This window comes from Mastigoproctus giganteus, chromosome 6, assembly GCF_048544385.1.
Source record: "Mastigoproctus giganteus isolate SK-2022 chromosome 6, ASM4854438v1, whole genome shotgun sequence".
Taxonomy (NCBI): Eukaryota; Metazoa; Arthropoda; class Arachnida; order Uropygi; family Thelyphonidae; genus Mastigoproctus; species Mastigoproctus giganteus.
In genome coordinates this window covers 189,577,861-189,599,261 of record NC_143580.1, presented here as the reverse complement: position 1 = coordinate 189,599,261, position 21,401 = coordinate 189,577,861, and the positions used below count along the sequence as shown (strand labels likewise).

At 37.7% G+C, this 21,401-nt stretch overlaps 1 protein-coding gene across 2 annotated transcripts in view; it reads right to left on the bottom strand.

The window, feature by feature from the left end:
* The window catches only part of Sos (Son of sevenless guanine nucleotide exchange factor), a 669,490-nt gene that overhangs the window by 480,333 nt on the left and 167,756 nt on the right, over positions 1–21,401 (bottom strand). For both annotated transcript variants that reach the window (XM_090376631.1, XM_090376632.1), the window contains exon 7: positions 17,161–17,271. In XM_090376631.1, coding sequence (XP_090232757.1) covers positions 17,161–17,271 — 111 coding nt within the window. The remainder of the gene's footprint in view (positions 1–17,160; positions 17,272–21,401) is intronic.

The following is a 21,401-nucleotide window of genomic DNA, read 5'->3' as shown; positions in this document are numbered from 1 at the left end:
TATTGCTGCAGTCTTGTCTAGATGATCCTGCAATGCATCTTTAACCAGCAACTCCATTATTTTACCTGGAACAGAAGTTAAACTAATTGGTCTGTAATTACTCGTGTCACCCTTCGATCCCCCTTTGTGAATTGGGGATACATTTGCACATCTCCAGTCAGTGGGACCCTCCCCTGAGTGGGGAGGTTCCCACAGACATTTTGTGTGTTCCGTTGTTACACACATAATTGTCGCATCCAAATTGTTTAGCAAATTTTTCTGCTTGAGCCTTCAAGATCCCTAGGGCCATTAAAAAATGAGCACTTTATATCAGTGATGAGTTAAATCTATCTCCTATTTTTTAAAATTCTCAATAACTTGAAAAAAAGATAGATTCAAAAAACAAAAGAAATATTGAAGATAAAAAAATAATATAAGTATATACCCACATATTATTTGTATTAATATGCTTGTATAAACTACAATACACTTAATACTAAACACAATATATTTCTCTGTAATTAAAAATAATACTATTTAACAATAAACACAATTTTAATTAGTCTTTATTTATGAATCTTAAAATTGATGTTTGTTTTAAAGATTTCAGTTTGATATTTCTTAAGTTTCCTCCTAAAACACTCAATGCATTAAAAGTCTCATTACTTGCCTTGGTCCCTTCAAAAAAATTGACAAATCTGTCCATTGCATCTTGAGCTTGTGAGATTGTTGGCACTAATTTTGATTCCCTTTCACTTTTCATCATATCATCATCTTTATCGTCTTTGTTGAGCACAGCATCTACAATGTCACTCTTTGTTGGAAGACCACTAGTTAACAAGTTGTCATCAACTCGTACAAATTCATCAATGTAATCTGTATTAAAACCTACAATGTTGTTAAGTAGCACCCATTTGGATAATGGTAAGTTGTTTTCTTTGTTTCCATCATTTACATCTACAATTGATGATTTCATTTGAATTTATTTTCAATTTCTTGAAGCAATTCGATATGGTTGTCGAAGTAACATTATTCCACGCATCAGTCAATAAATTTATAGCATCCAGTATCGATATCTCTTCAACTGATCAGATGCAGAACTAGAAATCTTTTATAAAATCTTTTCAAACTCTTGATTACACCTACATTCATTGGTAGTAAAATTGATATCGCATTGGGAGGCAGAAACACCAGCTTAAGGTTCAGCAAATTTTGAATCTGGGGATGTGCAGGACAGTTATCAACGATAAAATATTTTTCTTCTTTTTGAATAGATCCTTATTCCAGTCATTTACGTATTGCTGAAAAATATCCAAAGTCATCCAAACTTTCTTGTTTGCAGTGTAATCCACAGGAAGTTTCCTTATGTTCTTTAAACACCAGTTTTAATGATTTTCCGATAACAAACGGTTTTTTTTTTTTTTTTTTATTAGTTCCTGTCATATGCCTTTGATTTTTTTAACACCAACACATTTTTACCCTTTGACTTTAAATGTATTGTCAGGTGTCAAATTATAAAAAAGTCCTGTTTCATTGCCGTAGTAGTAGTAGTAGTAATAGAGGCACGTGATGCAAGGAAGCAAGCATATGAGCTTATGTAGCATCAGGCAAAAAAAAAAAATTCACACAACCATTCCCTCTAAAAGTTTGTCCAGTTCCTCCTTGAATTTATTTAAGCTATCAGCTTCCACAATGACACATGGAAGTTTGTTCCAGCAATAAACTACCAGTTGGCTAAAGGCAAATTTCCACACATCTATTCTACAACTATCTTTTCTCATTTTGAATTTAAGTCCCCTCAGTTTTGCAATCTGCGCAAGCAGAAGAATCCCATCAGGATTCAGCATGCTCAACCCATTCAAAGCCTTATACACCTCGATCAGATCACCTCACAGGTGCCTAGTCTCCACAAGCTGCAATTTGCAGAACTTTAGCCTTTCTTGGTAAGAGAACCCCTTTGTTCCCCCTCACCAATCTTGTTGCCCTTCTCTGTATATGCTCAAGCAACTCTACATCCTTCCTAAAATGAGGCCTCCAGACCTGTATGCAGTACTCAAGGCATGGCCTGACCATTGCCTTGTACAACACGATAATCACCACCTTGTCCCTGCTAGCGAAATTCCTAAATATCATTGACAAGACTCCATGACATGCTCTGGCAGCACTGCTCAGAAAACTTCATATCTGACTGCACAATCACTCCCAGGTCTTTTTCATTTTCTACCACCCTAAGTATAGTAACCATACAGTTGGTATGTTCCTCTGGGGTTACTTCTACCCATATGCAGTACTTTGCATTTGTCGATGTTAAACTTTGGTTGCCACTTCTTAGCCCATCTGCCCAAGTTTTCTAGACCCTGTTGCAGTAGCACAACTGCTGTAGATGTCAATGATGTTATGTGGGGTTTTAAATCAATTCAGCTAACCGTTGTTACACACAAAATTGTCGCATCCAAATTGTTTGGCAAATTTTTCCGCTTGAGCCATCAAGATCAGACCATCTGTTGAAAATCCAGCACTTCTTTATGTGGTGAACCACTGAAGCAATGCTTTGTCAATGTTTGTAACCTTGTACCTCGTAAATTTTTTTTTTTTTTTTGGTTATGTTCTTTTTCAGTGACGATATGTAAACATCTTTATTCTTCCACAATGCCGATACACTTGAAGAGGACAAAGAAAACATTTTACACACTTCAACATTTTTTGCACCACATTCTAACTCATGAATAATTTTGGCTTTTTCGCAAATCAAGAGAAACTTTCTTTTGTTAGTACACATGTTTCCGAAGGAAGGGTTCGTTTCTAACTGATTTTACTTTAAAATGATAAAGTGATCTGCATACAAAGTTCTTAGAAGCCTGAAATGCATGCAAAGTTCTTAGAAGTCCCATTTCCAAAATTCTTAGACATCCCAAAATAAATTTATGGTTCAGTGAATACAAGACAATCTGTAAATAGGGCAATGCAACAAGCAGAATGCCAATGCACTACTGTATAGCCCCCAATCCCGGAGGACAAAGTCATAAACCGGCCACTAATCTGATGCAGATGGTCATAAAGCTAAGTCGTCCTTTTCATTTTCGTCTATTCTAGAATTAGGTTTTTCCGACTACCCGAGCAATTAAGAATGTTTGCATGGTTGCCAAAATTTGCTCGTTATAACAGTGAGCAGTTGTATGGGAGGGAATACACGTAAATTAAAATCATTATGGCTTTTTGCTCGTTACAGCCGTGATTTTGTTATTTTCTTGCTCAACTGTAACTCAGATTTCATACAAAGGACAACAATAAATTTACAAACTTAACTAACCTAAAAAATTATTTAGACTGTTGGTTTATACATTCATCAGGATGACCTATTGCTCCTCATGATATGGGTGACATATATGGGAAGTAGATTGACCAATCACATCTACTGAGTATGGCAAGGAGTTATGTAGTAAAAAGGAAGTTTGTTTGTTTTTTATTTTGGTTTTTAGGAGCATTAGCAACTAAGGCCATATTGCTCCGGTATATGCAGTGGTCATTCCCTGACCTTTTCGCATCCTCCGTACGAAAAGGTCAGGGAATGACCTTTTCGTACGGAGAATGGTGACGGGCTCGAACCCCGGTCTAATCAAGAAGCGTGTGCTACGCACTGCTGCTCCTTCCCACCTGGCTACGGAGGCGCCTAAAAAGGAAGTATTAGCTCACTTAAACCTATAAACTGAATTACTTCAACCAAATCCAACAAACTCAAATAAACTCCCCATTTTACCTTGTTTAATTAACATCATTAATGTTAGAAATTAACCAAATTAACTCCGCTTAATTAAAAAACTTTTAATCTAATTTTACTTCAGTGCCTTTGTATTTGTTTCCCCTAGTTACATCCTTCTCACATTATCACTGTGCTGGTCTGGTCCTTCTCTTCTCCAGAGATTACATACATGGTTTGGTTTCCTGGGTTATGTCTGCAGGTATTGGCTTTACCTTCTGTTGTCAAATTTATTTCATATTATTAAGTGTTCCTGGATTTTTTGTGCAGATTTTTCTGCCTGTTTTGGTTGTTTAGACATAAATTCATCTTTGAATAACTGGAGATCTTGTTCACTGATACAGGTTCCTTCTGACTGTTGTTTGGTTATGGAATTTTAAGAAAAATGCTTTCTTAAATGTTCTCCTTTTGTAAGCTTCACCTGTTGCTAGAACGATCACTAATTTTGTCTAATTCCTCCCTCAATTGCAGAAAATGAAAGGCTGGTTCTGCTCTATCAGACTGTCCATGTTGTAGATCTTTTTTCATGTTTCTAATTCTCACAGAGAATCTCCTACACACTTCTGCACTTGAACTGTAATTTGCAAATGTGTCCTCTTCCTGTTTTACGAAAATGTTTTTTAATGATATGGATCCTGAATAATTAGTTTTAGAGATACTGAAATTTGTGGCTGCACTGGCTATCCTATGGCTCACTCCTGGTATGAAAAAGGATATTCTGAATTGTTCCTAATGGGCACCTTCCTTAAACCCCTATAGTGGAGTCTTAAGACTTTCTCTATCACATCTGATTCGTTTGTTTGTTGTTTGTTTGTTATTTGGTTTTTAGGAGCATTAGCAACTAAGGCCATATTGCTCCGGGATATGCGGTGGTCATTCCCTGTTTGTTATTTGGTTTTTACGAGCATTAGCAACTAAGGCCATATTGTTCCACGGATATGCGGTGGTCATTCCGACCTTTCCACATCCTCCGTATTTGGTGGTGATGGGCTCGAACCCTGGTCTAATCAAGAAGCGTGTGCTATGCACTGCTGCTCCTTCCCACCTGGCTATGGAGGCGCCACACACACACACACATCTGATTCATTCCTTTGTCTTACCTCCTCGATATGATGAGTTGGAGTTAATAATTGTGGAGAATAGATGGAATAATAGGAAATTTAGTACTATTCATGAATCAGTACGTTACTGTAACCCTTTGGAGTTAATTTATTCTTCGTGCTCATTATTAATATCCAAAATGGGAGTTATTTATCATTTTCTCTCTCTCTCTCTCTCTCTCTCTCTCTCTCTCTCTCTCTCTCTCTCTCTCTCTCTCAATCTTGTACTTTATTCCAGGGTGTTCCCAGTTAAGCTGCTCTATGAAGTTTATTTCTGATTTTCAATTGGTCCAAAATCATTAAATATCACCAACCAATCTGCCGCAGAATTTAGGTTTTTAAGACTGTGGAATTAAGAATCAGTTTCAAAATTGTCCATGTGCTAAAATACTTGGATAGATATGATTGGTCAATTTGCTTCCGATACATCACCAATATCCTGAGAGGTAGGTTGTCTTGAAAATTATAACTTTACAACATGAAAAGTAAAATTATTAGTTGTTTACCAGGTGGCAGTAATAGTATTTTTCAGATAAATTAAATTTTTCAAATTTAACAGCTCTGAATCTCATCTCAATCTTATCAAGTATTATCCCTTGTATAACTTTCATTCATGTCTGTGTTGCTGGATGTGATCAAGAGCTGTACAAGTGATAATAACTAATGGATAAAGATTACTCCCCAAATGTGTTTCTCCATTCCAGAGCATGAATGAATTTCCAAATGTGTGAAAATGAATGCAAGTATGTATAAACATTATTGTTAGCTATCAGTGTATATATGTATAAATTAATGAGTAAAAGATTATTTCATATGGGTTTCTGTGTAACTATGTATGTCATAGTGTATGTATGCATATGTATGAGTGAATGCTTGTACAGTAGAATCTGGATAAGAAATTCCCGCATAAGAATTTTTTCCTGTACTAGGTTTAATTTCTTAATTCCCAATCTCAACTTTATATATTAATGTATTATTTTTCCATGTAAGAAGTTTCCTGGGTAAAAAGCTTTCCTGCATAAAAATTACATGATAAAGAATACACGGTGTATTATTATAATGACATTTTCCCACTTAATGTTTTTTAAATATAGAAATTCTTTATTTTTATATTAAAAAAATATAAACATTTTGGTAATCGAACAAGTTAGTGCATAGCTTCATTTTAGTTGGTAGTAAACCACCAAAGTAGGCGAAATGACATCGTTTTTTTACATCTCATATTGTGAATGCATTCACAATGAGTTGCCCTGATATCGAACTACCTTCGACAGTGGATTCTCGAATAGGTAACACTTCATCAATGGATTCTCGGTGGATATTGAACTACCTTCGACAGTGAATTCTCGAATAGGCAACACTTCACCAGTGGATTCTTGGTGAATACTGTCAACGTCTGTTTTGCATTGTTTCAGCCAACCAGAGAGCGACAGTGGCACAAATCACCACCCACTTCAACGATGGAGGTGCCAGAAATGTCACCACCAAGACCATCAGGCAATCATTAGCTGCAATAGGTTATGGGAGCTGCTGACCCTCCAGAGTCTCACTGCTGACACCACAACACAGGATTCTATGCCTCAACTGGGCAAAAGAACGACACTGGAACTTGGATGATTAGAGATGGGGTCTCCTGGTCCAACGAGTCCCGTTTCCAGTTATTTCGAGGGAAAGGGAGGGTATATATATTGGCTGGCTTCTGCCATTTTGCAACTTCCCTAGCTATGAAGAAGCATGACAGGTTCTGTACTGGACCCTGTTATAACTTGTTACAGCAGTGCCCAAAAGTGAGAGAAGTCAGGGGGAAGGATTGTGACTGAAGAATTGTGCTTAGGAGTGGTTCGGGAGTAGAATAGAATAGTTGGCGTAAAAGTAGAAGGTATTCCAATTAAATTTAGAATATAGAAGAGCACAAAAAGTGCAGATGGACAGAAGTCCAAATCCTACCCCACAAGGCAGTCAGCAATTCTGATGACAATCAGTGGAGAAGGAACATCCTACCCAGGACTATTTTTGCAAACTACAACCCCTCAAGAGTGTCACAACAAATCTGACAAGTCAGAAGAAAATCCTACTGTAGATGATGTTAGCAAAAATCCCACTCTAGCAGAAACCAGCACGATTCTTCACCAGGTGAATCCTAGAATAAGACTGTTCACCAGCCCCTCCAGGAGGGATGGGGGTCAGGAGACCAGAGAAGATCCCACTCCAACAAGAGCCAGTAAGATTTTAGCTCAGCAAAGGCAAATTATGAGAGTCACAACTAATATTAGGGTCAGCATCAGTCCAGGTGTTTCCAGTCCATATACAGAAAGGACAAAGTATTCAAAGTATTTTTGTTTTTCTGGAAGTCACCAGAGTTCTCCTCTATATGCTACTGTTTCATAAGGCATGAGCCAACGGCAGCAATGTGTGAATGTGTGGGAGTGTTGTGATTGTGTGTTGGTCTGTTGAATGTTGAGTGCCAGCACCTGGCGACTTCACAGCCAGGGAGAGAGGGACACCTGGTCCTCCACCTCCTGACCTTCATCCCTAGCCACATGGAGGCGTGCCAGGGACTACTATCGAAAATCTTATTGGAGCTTCCAGGGATTACCTGAAAACCCAGAGGATGCTTTAAAGAACTGAAGCAGGAACAAGTGGGAAAAGAAGAGGAAAGAGAAGGTGAAGGGAAAAGAGGATAGAAAGTTGGGGAGAAAGACGGAGACATCCCCCAAAAAGGAAAAATTTGAAATTAAGACTAGGTAACAGAAGAGATGACTAGTGAACTAGCCAGGTCAAACAAACCTTGTTAACCTAAAGTCAATAACAAGACTTGTTATAAGAAAAAAATAATTAACCAGTAATGGAGTACCTTTCTATGCCGAAGGTACACATATAAATACTATCACAATTCTGTGGGTAAAAATTCATTTTTTAAATACTGTTATAAAATAATTTTAAAAAATCATTAAACAAAATATAAAACTTCATATTTAACAGCAAAAAGAGATTAAAAAACTTAAAGAAATTTTAATTTGTTATAAAGAAGGAGATATATATTACAAAATCAAGAAAGATTTCACAACTTTCTCATTAACCCATTACAAGGTTTCACAGAAGCACAAATTCAAGAGTACCTATGGACTAAGGATAATAATATCAGTTCTGTTAAATATACATTTTAATACTTAAAAATTTATTTTTTTTTAATATTTTTGTTTAAAATTAGCAGAGCAGTTATTGTGTTTATTTGAATAAAATAGGTGAAACTGTTTCCTACTTGGCATCTACATTTGCTTAATAACCAGAGTCAAAATTAGAGAAATTCAGCTACAACTGTTATTCCCATCAATATTTTGCATTTGTTTTCATACTCTTACTTTGTATTCCTTTCTGAAATTCAAATTAGAAGTGTATTTTTTAAGGCTATAAACTAAGTTAATAACATTACAAAGAGAGCTGTACAGTGTAATATAAAACATAATTTGGTAGAGAGACAGGTACATATCATAACTTGGTAACAAAATGGCATAGCAGGTAATACATAACTGATAATAGCATGCATTTTTATATTCTTACTTCTTAGCTCATGCAATCATTTTAATTTTTAATTAAAGTTATAGAAGTATCAGTCCTCAAACAAGAGCAGCAAAGCAAAAAAGGCTCAAAACAGTGGGAACGCTTTGGATCAGGAGAACTATCAATGACAGTTCTCTCAAGAATCACAACTATACTCATTCTGCTACTTGTTTTGACCTTTTTCCATAGTGCAATGTGATATGACCACAGGAGGAGGAGATCTTTTTTGCTTTCGTTGTAGAGTGTGACGATCGTAAGCACTGAATCAACATTCTGAACGCTTACATGAAGACTTTAGAAACAAGGTGGATTCCTTCAAAGAACTTACAAAGAAAAACCATTCAAACACTTGACCACTCAACAAAATGCTGGAGACTACACTTAGACAATACAAGGCACAATGAGATTCTCTACACCAGAGCACACAGGTCGCACTGAATGTAACTATTTTTTTTTTGTTATTTAGTTTTAGGAGAATTAGCAACTAAGGCCATATTGCTCCAGGAATACGCAGTGGTCATTCCCTGACCTTTCAGCATCCTCCGTATTTGGTGGTGACGGGCTCGAACCCTGGTCTAATCAAGAAGTGTGTGCTATGCACTGCTGCTCCTTCCCACCTGGCTATGGAGGCACCCTGAATGTAGCCGTTGTTGGTGATGAAACTGTCAGAAAACAGGAAATATGCTTTGTATAAAATATAAGTGGGATAGAACTAGAGTATTTCTGCCATGATTTAATGTTGATGATGCTATAGGGCAGCTATCTTTTAAAGGCACAAAAGGTAATCGTTGTACATGTTGGTACTAATGATATTAAGAGAGGGAGAACTGAAAATTTACTCAATAAGTACAGGGCAATGGTGAGAAAAAGTCAAAATTTGAAAGGTCTGGAATTCTTGGTCAGACATGACAGGGCAGAGTACGTGAAGAGAGCACACAGGGATGGGATACGCTTAAATAGAAGAGGTACAAGAATATTTGCCAATGCTATGAGACATTGTTAAGTAGGACAGAAAACTCAGCTTTTGGGGGAAGGGGGGCACAGGCACAGGTGAAAGTGATTCTTGCACTGTTTCTATTGGAACATACAACAGACTGAAAAGCAAGGTGCCGAAGATTTTAAGCCCTACTGTGTGCCATCATGGAACAAGTAAATATATGGGCTGTGTTAGGGTTACAAAGAGTAAGGATCGATGCATGAATACTTGAGTGCACACTAATGCTAGGGGCATAGTAAATAAATCTGACAAATTTGAAGTACTGGTTTAAAGCTTAGGGATATCGAAGATATGGTGTGATTCAAACATAAGACATGCAGAATTTGAATATGGGAAGTAGAATGTGTGTGTGTGTATAGGCAGAACACACAGGATAGGAGGAGGTAGTCATCCAGGTAAAATGGGTGGCCATTGCAATGTTGTGCCAGTTTGGTGTGACATAAGCACTGGGAAAACAAAAATGGGATTAGGGGTGTGTTATAAGCCTAATGAGTGTGATGAGTATAACGAGTAATTGTAGAGACAAACAGCATGAGCCAGTAAATCAGATTGTCTTATAATGGAAGATTTTAACTCCCGAATATTGACTGGAACTTGTGTATTTGTAACTCACACAGTAGCGTGGCTTTTGTGGATTTATTGGATGACTTTTCTACACCAGAATGCTAGAGAGGCAATGAGAGAATGCAATACTCTTGATCTGATTATCAGTGGAAACTCTTCATGCATTAAGAATCTGAAGATAAGAGACCCACCAGGTGACAGTAATCACAGTGAATAATTTGATGAATATGAAATTTTGACAAAATCATGATATGCAAACATTGTGGGGATACCAGAGACATAGTGCTATTCACATATAAGGGCATAGAATTTGAATATGGGGACTACAATGTGTACAGAAGGACAGACAGGGCAAGAGCTGGGGAGGGGTTATGCTCTTACTTAAAAAGCACATAAAATCTAAAGCAGAGTGCATCCAGTGAACATAGATGGCCAGTTCAAGGTTGAATCACTTTGGTACAACTTAACCAATGGGAAAACAAAAATGATGGTAGAAGTGTGTTATAGACCTAACAACAAGTAAGACTGTGACAAGTATAATGAAGAACTGTACAGACATGTAGAATGGGTCAGCAAATCAGAATGTCTTATAATAGAGGACTTGAACTTTACAGATACTGATTGATTGGAACTTTTATCTTTGCAACTCACATAGTAGCATGCCATTAGTAGATTTACTGGATGACTTTTCTACACCAGCATGTTAGAGAAAAAATGGGGAAATGCAATACCCTTGATCTGATTATCACCAGCAGCTCTTCATGCAATAATAATCTTCAGATTAAAGACCCATTAGGTGACACTGATCATAGTGTGTTCATGTGTGATTTACTTAAAGATGTAACTACTGTCAATAACAAAGGGAGAGCTTTTGTTATACAAAAAATGAATACAGTACTCTTAAGACAGTTTTAAAATTCTGTGTGGTGGAGCAACTGTTGATACTATGATTTTTTAGTGTTTCTCACCAACCATTGAAGTAAAAAATGAAAGACGGAGAACCAAATTCTTAAAATTTTAATATTTACAATAAATTTACAAACAAAACAAAATACCATATTACTGATGATAGAAATTTTAAAATAAGACAACTGTGATATACAAGTGATAATACAAATACCAAATTTAAAATACAATAAAATATACTAGGTTAAAAGCGCTAAAATACTAACTGAAGCTTTCAAAGACTTCTGCCTTCTTTCTCAACAGTGTACTTCTATTCTGCGGTGCATCATTAAATACCAGCAGGTTCACGTACTATGGTATTTAATAATACCATGTACAAGCAGGTTAACGGTGCAGCTATGGGCTCCCCCATCAGTGCCATCATAGCTAATTTAGCGATGGAGGAGCTCGAGTCTAGACTGTTTAATACTACAGTTCTCCCCATGCGTCCGTGGAAAAGGTATGTTGATGATACGTTTTCAGTTATTCGGAAAAGGAGTGAGGATGATACGTTGAATTTTCTTAATAGCTTCTACCCATTCATACAATTCACCTCTGAGGTAGAGGAAGGAGGGGTTTTGCCATTGCTGGATGTGCTGATTTGTAGAGAAGGCCAGCATTTGAAAACAAAAGTATTTAGAAAATCTATGTGCAAAGGCCAATACTCACACTACAACTCAGCTCAGACTAACCATCACAGGAACAGTGTGGTAAGAGCATTAGTGGATAGGGCAAAATCTCATTGTAGTACCTCAGAGGATAGAAAAATGGAGTATGAACGTGTTACGGCGGATCTTTTGAAGTGTGGCTACCCCCGGAGGTTTGTTTTGTTGTTTGTTTGTTATTTGGTTTTTAGGAGCATTAGCAACTAAGGCTATATTGTTCCGGGATATGCGGTGGTCATTTCCCTGACCTTTCCGCATCCTGCGTATTTGGTGGTGACGGGCTTGAACCCCGGTCTAATCAAGAAGCGTGTGCTATGCACTGCTGCTCCTTCCCACCTGGCTACGGAGTCGCCCTACCCCCGGAGGATCATAGAGAAATACATTAGTGGAGGGCAGAGTAGAAGTGAGTCGTTCACGCCAATAGCCACTGCATACATCCCCTACTATCCGGGCTTATCCGAACATTTAGCTCGTATATTAAGGAATTACCAGACACATTGTGTGCAGCTACCAGGCAGGAAGCTGCACACAATTGTATCACAGGTCAAGGACGCTGTCTTAAATGAAAATATAAGTGGGGTCGTATATAATATTAAATGCCCGGAGTGTGGAGAGTGTTATGTGGGAGAAACAAAACGGCGTCTCAAAGATCGTCTGGGGGGAGCACACAAATGCGATAAGAAATGCAGACTATGGTAAATCCGCCGTAGCTGAACATTTCTGAGAGAAGCAACATCAAATCTCCCCAGACGAAGCTGTCATCACTGATCGGGCACATAGATTTTGGGACCGCAAGTGGCTTGAGAGCTTACGAATTAGTTCTATAGAGAATAATATAAATAGAGATAGGGGCACATGCATTCATCCCCTCTTTGAGGCGGTAATCCTTGGAGGGGATGAACGTTTTTGCCTGAAACGCTCCCGAGCCACTTCCGGTTCCGACGGGAACCTGCTGGTATTTAATGATGCACCGCAGAATAGAAGTACACTGTTGAGAAAGAAGGCAGAAGCCTTTGAAAGCTTCAGTTAGTATTTTAGCACTTTTAACCTAGTATATTTTATTGTATTTTAAATTCGGTATTTGTATTATCACTTGTATATCACAGTTGTCTTATTTTAAAATTTCTATCATCAGTAATATGGTATTTTGTTTTGTTTGTAAATTTATTGTAAATATTAAAATTTTAGAATTTGGTTCTTCGTCTTTCGTTTTTTACTTCAATGGTTGGTGAGAAACACTAAAAAATCATAGTATGAATATACCCAACCCCAGAGGCCTATTTGAAGCAACTGTTGATGTTTTCAACAGGAAATTCCATTGCCAAATTCTATATGGGGAAACATTCAATGATGTAATCTTAGAAGCTACTAGGTTGTTCACAAATTAAGATATACTGTTCAAGCCATAAACCTAAATGGATGTCAGATGAACTCACTCTTGAGACTTGTTGCAGAGAAGAAAATTGCTCGGGATTCATATAAATTAATGGGTGATACAGAAGCCTATAGTAGACATAAACGAGTCTGCAATCAAGTTACAAAAAAGGTTAGAAAAGCTACAGTCGATAACAAGAAGTCTGTGGCAAAAAATGCAAAGAAAAGGCAGTAAATACTTCTTTACTTGTGTAAACACTAGAAGGAAGGGGGATTAATCACATTGGTCCACTACACATAAATCGATTAACTTTGATGACCTTGCTCAGGTTGCTGACAAACTGAACAGTTATTTTGCACCTACAAAAAACTGCATCACCTTAAAAAAAGTAACATTTGTAGAGAAACGTATAAGATATTGTTTGATTACAGTCATTTTATTTGTCGCAAAGCACAGATATTGCATCAGATAATGCTTCTATTGCATCAGACAGTAATTTCAAGATATTGCATCAGTCATTTCTATAAATTCAGCACTGGAAGGGTATACATGCTCATTAGTATCCTGTTTTGTGGAGGTGAAAGCATGGCTCCATATGTTCAGTTGAAACCAAGAAAAAAAAGTGTAGCTGTTGCTCTGTCCCAGGAAGGGCTTTCTACACGTGCTTTCGCTGATAAAATAGACTGCCACCAATCAACAGTATCCCAGGTGCTGAAATTAAAGCGTGAAACCGGTGATGTAAAGAGAAGACCTGGAAGAAGGCCGTAAGAGAGTGACTACACCTTCCCAAAATCGATAATTGAAATGGCTATGCCTTCATAATCGCCATGCTAGTGCTCCTAATCTAAAACTGGACTTTGAGATGGTTTCTGGTGTTGCACAAACTATCCAAAGACGGCTTTCGGAATGTGATCCGGTGATGTAAAGAGAAGACCTATAAGAAGGCCATAAGAGAGTGACTACACCTTCCCAAAATCGATAATTGAAATGGCTATGCCTTCATAATCGCCATGCAAGTGCTCCTGATCTAAAACTGGACTTTGAGATAGTTTCTTGTGTTGCACAAACTATCGAAAGACGGCTTTTGGAATGTGATCTGCATACCTATCGGACAAAGAAGAAGCCTTTGTTGACCGAACAAATGAGGAAGAAGCAACTTGCTTTGGCTAAAACGCATGTTTCATGGACAAAAGAGCAATGGGACACTGTCATCTTTTCTGACAAATCAAAATTCAACCTGCATGGCTAAGATGGGAAGCGATATGTCAGAAGACAAAACATACCATCCTGACTGCATAACACCGACTGTAAAGTTCTCCGCCAGTCAGATGGTCTGGGGATGCATAACAAGCAAAGGGGTGGGGCAGATTAAGTTTATTAATGGAACGGCAAATGCAGAAACTTACAATGCTATCTTGGAGTGCCTGAAACCCATTATTATTACTGATCACCACACAGACATCCAAAACTGCATTTTTCAACAGGACTCAGCACCTTGCCACACGGCAAAATTCACAAGTTTTATGCTATTTAGATTTAATGATGAGTTTGTCTTCGTCTCACAATGCTTAAAACATACTTACATCAATTTTTTCCCCTCGGTTTTTCTCCCTTAAGGTGCAGTCATACCTCAGAAATGCTGGCATTACAGTGTTGTACTGGCCTGGCACCGGTCACATTTGAACCCTATTGAAAATTGCTGATTCATAATGCCGTCTAAAATTGCTCAGAAGAAGCCAACAAGTAAGATTCAGCTGCAGGAGAGCACTGTAAGGGTGTGGTACCACAAAATTGAGCAACCATATATCCAGAAGTTAACTCTAGGTCAGATCATTGCAACTCGAGGAGGAACAACAAAATATTAAGGATTTCTTTTGCTGATTTAGTACATAATACTGTTACGTTAACTTGTTATTTCAGTTTGTACACGTAAATGCAATAAAATGTATGTTTGGTTGTCATTATTGCCATTTGCATGATTTCTCATATTTCCATTAATTACACCTTTTACCCTTTGGGAAGATATTTATGGCAATTAGGTATATCAGGTGGAGTCTTTTTATTGGATTTCATTTACAGATATATATATCCCATCTAACAAATGAATTTCGAACATTTCTGCAACCCAAACCACATTATTTGCAAAATTCACAAGTGATGAAGTTTTTTTGTCTGCCACTGTATATTCACGTAAGAGTCTTTTTTAGAAATGGGGATGACAAAAGTATATCAAATTTTCTAACAGGGAAAGCTAAATGATTTTTTAATAATGAAGAGGAATATGGAATAGAAACTGTTGGAGCTAAATGTAGAAAGGCTCCTGGGGTGGATGCAGTGTATCCAACAATTTTAATGGAGGCAACAAAGAAGGCAAATGAATCTTTAGCTGTAATAATAACAGCATTCTTGAATTCGATAGGGGGGGTCCCCTACATGTTGAAGATACGCAAATATTCCACCAATTCACAAAAGGGGATTGATGCATGACATCAATAATTACATACTTATTAGCTTGACTTTCCGTTCCAGGAGTTACTGGAGTTAATAATGGAATTACTGATTAAGGATGTAATGCTGGACAATCTAGATAGGAATACAATTATACTGCAGTCACTGCACAGATTTTTTTAAAGAGTGAACTTGTTGTTACTGTAGTAGGGTTTTAGGAGCATCAGCGACTAAGACCATATTGCTCCGTGTTGCACCATATTGCTCCATTATACTGCCTGTAAATTGCGTGTGTTCTGTTGTCAATTTTCTGTTTGCTTAATGGAAAACTGGTGTTTCCGGGAGAAAAAACCAGGCTATCCTCGTCTGAGACAGACTTACTCAGCCACGTTTTGAAAGAGGCCAATAAAAATTCCTCACATCATTGACAGGACTCAAACTCAGGTCTTTTCCAGTTGGTGCAGGGGAGGATGTCAATTCTGCCAACTGTGCTATTCAGGAGGGCGGGTGATCTTGTCTGACCAATCTGATTGAATACTATGATGCTGTCACAAAAGAACTGATTGCAAAAAAGTAATTTTGACATCATATACTGAGATTTGAGAAAAGCATTTAATACTGTTACACACACACAAAAGCCTACTGTACAACTTGGAGTAGTGTGTCATTGAGGGCAAGTTACCGCTATGGATAAAGAGATGGTTGAGTGAGACAAATCAGAATGTTGTTATCAATGGACACTGGTCTTTTCGGACAAATGATATTAGTGGAGCTCTCCAGGGTTCAGTGCTGGGCCCACTGTTGTTTCTAAATTTATTAATGATATTGATGAAAGCATATGACAGGCTTAATGATGTCAAAGTTTGAAAATAATATGAAGGTTGGAATAATGATTAACAACAGTAATCGGCATGTGTTACTGCAACAAGATCTAAAAAATTAGGCAATGGACTGTGAAGCGGCAAATGAAGTTTAACACTGACAAATGTAAAGTACTGCATATAGGTAGTAGTAATCACAAATTAACCTTCCAACTTTGTGGTACCACACTCAGGTAGTAGGGAATGAAAAAGACATGCAGATATTGTGGAGTCAGATATTAAGTTCTCTGAGCAGTGAGCACTGGCTGCCAGGCCAACTCATGGGATATTGTCAATAATAATACAGGAATTTTGCCAAAAGAGATAAGGAAGTGATTATCCCATTATAATGCAATCGTTAGACCATATCTTGAGTAATGCATACATGTCTGGAAGCCTCATTTTAGAAAAAATAAGGATCTGTTAAAAAGGATGCAGGGAACAGCAACTAGATTAGCAAGAGGAACAAAAGGGTGCACTTACCAGGAAAGACTTCAGTTCTGCAAACTGTAGCATATAAAGACTAGGTAACTGCTAGGATATCTGATTTAGATGTTTAAGGCTTTGAATGGATTGAGTAAGATTAATGCTGATGGAATTCTTCCTCTGGCTCAGACTACACAATGAGAGGGTATAGGTTCAAACTGAGGAAGGACAATTACAGGATAGATGTAAGTTTGCCTTCAGCCAGTGAGTAGTTCATTTTTTGAACAAACTTCCATCTGATGTTTCAGAAGTGGGTAGTTTAAATGAAACAAGGAAGAACTAGACAAATAGTTAAAAGGGGATGGACAGCTGATATGAAAGGTGGGGGAAGGTTTTGGTTTATGTGTACGCTTGCTTTCTTGCATCTTTTGACACTATTAACACTAATGCTACTTATAGATTCAATGAAAAAAAATTTTTTACCTGCAATGAGTGAGATACATGAGAACACTGAAGGAGAACCATCAATTTCTCTTTACTTTCTGTCTTTAAGATATCGTGGGCATATTTGTGATATACATCAAACTCTTGATACTATAAATAAAGATATTACCTGAATTCTAATCTGGGAAGTGAATTCTTATACATTTATGCTTTATATATTCAATTAAACAGGAATTTCAACAGGTCAATAGAGCTAAACATCTTTAGAGAATCAACAATACCAATGTAATTTGTTTCCCTTAATTTAATAATTTAAAAAATTTAATTAATATCACTCACTCTAACTACAGGGACTTAATTGTTTTAGAAAATCCCTTAATAACAATGATTATATTAACAATTTATTCATTATTAATATAATAAGTAATGCCATTCCTTGGTTGAAAAAAAGTATCATTTATTTTCTTTAAAAAAATCCATATTTTGGAAGAATTTATAATTATGAAGTGTTAATAATTACTTCAAGAATTGTCTATAATTACAGCAGACTCTCGATTAACCAGGACAATTCAAGACTCCAAATTAAAAAAAAAAAAAAAAATCAACCAGAAATCGAAAAATTCAAGTAATACCTAGAGTAGGTATTAATTGAATTTTAAGGTATCAATAGATATCTTGCAAGTCATAAATAAGTGACAAGTGGCATTATAAGTCGTCATTGGGAGATTAATGTACTTATTATCTTGTAATCCATGCTGTCTTCACACCCGCTGCTCAAAAAAAAGAAGAAAAAAAAAGAGAGACCAAATGTTTAGTTTGTTTTAGTGCATCGCGTCAATTGTTGTGTTCCATTGCAGCGCAAAAAGACAAATTTTGTTTCGTTATTTATGTCAGGGATGTCAGAATTTTTTTTATAGTATTTTTATTTATTTTTTTGTTTAGAAATTGCAAAAATTATGGGTAAACGCAAAAGAGTTGCTTTTTCGGTTAAACAAAAACTTGAAATTATTCAAAAGTTTGAAAATGCATCTGTTAAATCTCCAAAGAACCATTATAATGTTGGTGACCAAACCATACGCAACATCGTAAAAAATATAGGGAAGCTATCAGACTTAAAATCGACATCACAAAAAATAAAAGGAAGCATCGTATTGGACACACAAGTAGTGCATGGTAAGTTTTTTTTTTTTTTTCGTTTTTTATCTATCGCCAAATTTTTTACGCAGATTGCTGAACATTTTTTGATACAATAAGTACCCGACTTACGCAACTACAGATTTATGTAATTTTTTTTTTAGGATTGTAAATTTAAAACAAACAAAAATAATAAATAAATAAAATAAGCAATCAATAACGTCAATCACGGCACGTAAAAATTGCACAAGTGAGATACAGAGTAACAAGCAAAAAAATAGGAAAGAAGAGAAGATTCTTACAATTTATTTATGGTTTTTTTTTTTATATATATACAGGGTGATTCACTACCAGTGCGACAAACTTGCAGGAGGTGTAGGGGGCACAAAGACGAATCGGAATCACGTAGCATTGCAGGGTCCGAAATGCGGGAGGTCGTGTGAACAAAGGAGCAAAGAAAAAGAACAGAAACAGCAACTCATTAGTGTAACAGAAATCATTTTAATGACAAGTTTTACATTGGCAAAAAGCCATGCTACAGGAGGTATTCGAAAGTTCGACCAGAAGCAGTCACACAGGCTTCACAGCACCGCCGCATGGAATCCCTAACGTTCTGGAAGAATCCTGGCGTGTCTCGAATCTCCCCAGCAGCTACAGAGATGCGAGCAACGAGGTCTTCAACTGAATCAACGGGGTCTCATACACCAATGTCTTCATTTGACCCCAGCAGAAGAAGTCCAGGCATGATAGGTCTGGCAATCCAGCAGGCCAATGAACCGGACCACCACGACCTATCCAATGCTGTCCAAATGTAACGTTTAGTTGTTGGCGGACGTCATTGGTGTAATGTGGGGGAGCCCCATCATGCTGGAACCACATTGAGCAGCGCAACGACTGAGGAACATGTGCTTCTTCAATAAGTTCAAGCAGGACTTGCTGTAGAAAGATCAAGTATGCCCTACCATCCAGATGAGGAGGCAGAGGGTACGGTCCAATGAGCTGGTCTCCAACAATGCCAGCCCAAACATTTACAGAGAAACGGCATTGAGTTGCACGTGTTCGCGTACCATGGGGGTTCTCCAAACCCCACAAATGTGCATTATGTTGATTGAAGGTTCCCTCTCTTGTGAAACTTGCCTCATCCGTGAACAATACGGACGCAGCAAATGCGCTGTTTGCCACACTCTGTTGAAGAAACCAAGTAGCAAAAGTCCTCTGGAATGGATAATCTACAGGCTCAAATGATTGGACGCTTTGCAGATGGTATGAACTCATTTGGTTTGTTGACAGTATCCTCCATACAGTGGATTGGGAAATACCCAATCGTTGGCCTATCACTCGAGTACTTGTACTCGGATTGCCTTCTGCAAGACGTAGGACATTCTCCTCATTGTCTGGTGTCCTCGTCGTTCGCTCTCGATTCATGGTACCTCTCGTGAAACAACCAGTCTCACGTAACCTTCTGTGCATACATGCAAAAATCGTATGATGAGGAGCATGCCTGTGCGGGAAACGTTCCTGGTACAAGCGCAGAGCGGCGCGCCCGTTACAGTCCGCAGCTCCATATGCAAGGTGCATGTCGGCCAGTTCAACGTTTGAATACTCGTCCATCCTACTGCCTCGGGAACCGGTTCGCAAATGCTGACTTCCAGAGGGATTGCTGTTCACGCGACCTCCCGTTCAACGTCCTCTACTGCATGACGAAGGCATTTCGGACCCTGCAATGCTATGTGATTCCGATTCGTCTTTGGGCCCCCTACACCTTCTGCAAGTTTGTCGCACTGGTGGTGAATCACCCTGTATATGACTGAAGATTTCAGTGAAGGGGACACATTTCGCCATAATAACGTAAAAACCCACACAATTCCAGCTATCTGTATTATCGCAAATGCAATAAGATCAAGTTTACTATCCGTTTATAATTAGATGCACGAAGAGAAAAGCCCAGTAACCCAAAAGGTGCAAATTGTTTAATGGCAGTGACCTCCAGAAATGTGCTTTAGTGAAATGTGAGTTAGTGTCAGCTGATAATAGTGTGTTCCCCCTTAACCCTGTGAAGTTCTTTTCAGAAAATTTTATTTTGACCGTTATCATGGTGCCGACTAAGAGAATAAGTGACAGCGCTACTAGTAAATCTACAAACAAAAGGAAAGCCATCAATTTGGATCAGAAAATTAAACTAATAAGGATGTATGAAAATGGCCAAACATTAACAAGTATCACGTGGAATTCAGATTTGTCAATAATAATATAGTAGTAATACGTTATTAGTCATTCCCAAGTTACATAAAACTCAACTTATGTAAGAAGTCCTGGAACGTATCTCTTACGTATGTCGGGGACTTTTGCATTTTTGGATTAATCGGGAAATTGATTATCATCTATCCAGGAAAATCGAAAGTCTATTGTATTAAGTAAAAGGATCCTTCTGCTTCTATGCTTATCTTTGGTGACACTCCAATTTCTAGGCAAAATGATATATCTCTTTTGGGGATTACCCTGACTTCTAATCTCTCTTGGCACAAGCACATTACAAATATTGCTTCCCCTGCATCTAAAAAACTTGGTTTTCTCTTTCACTCTTGGCATTACTTTTCTTCTAAACAGCTGTTCACTTTGTACAAATCGCAAGTCCGCCCTACCATGGAATATTGTTCCCACATCTGCGGTGGTGCCTCCAAAACCTCTCTCAGGCTTCTAGATTCCATTCAGAAGAGGGCAGTTATGTTAATTAATGATTCATCTCTAACAGAGTCTCTCCACTCGCTTTCTCATAGACGTACTGTTTCTGCTGCTTGCCTCTTCTACAGATACTTCCATGGGCACTGTTCTTCTGAATTGGCTTCTATAATTCCTGCTCTCTCTCTTTCAAAACAGTCCGAACACGTGCCGCCACCAGCCAACATCCATTTACTGTCCAATTTCAAACTCACAGAACCAACTTTTCATCTTCCTTGTTTATTCATTCAACTGCCGTTTTCTGGAAAAACCTTCCTTAGTACGTATTTCGTGAAAATTACAGTCTACAGAAGCTCAAGTCTAATGTCAACAAATATCTTCTTTCGTCTTCTCAACCTCCAACCCAAGCACGGTACTAAGCACTATAGGTTGTATGGGGTTTTCATAATAAAAAATAAATAAATAAA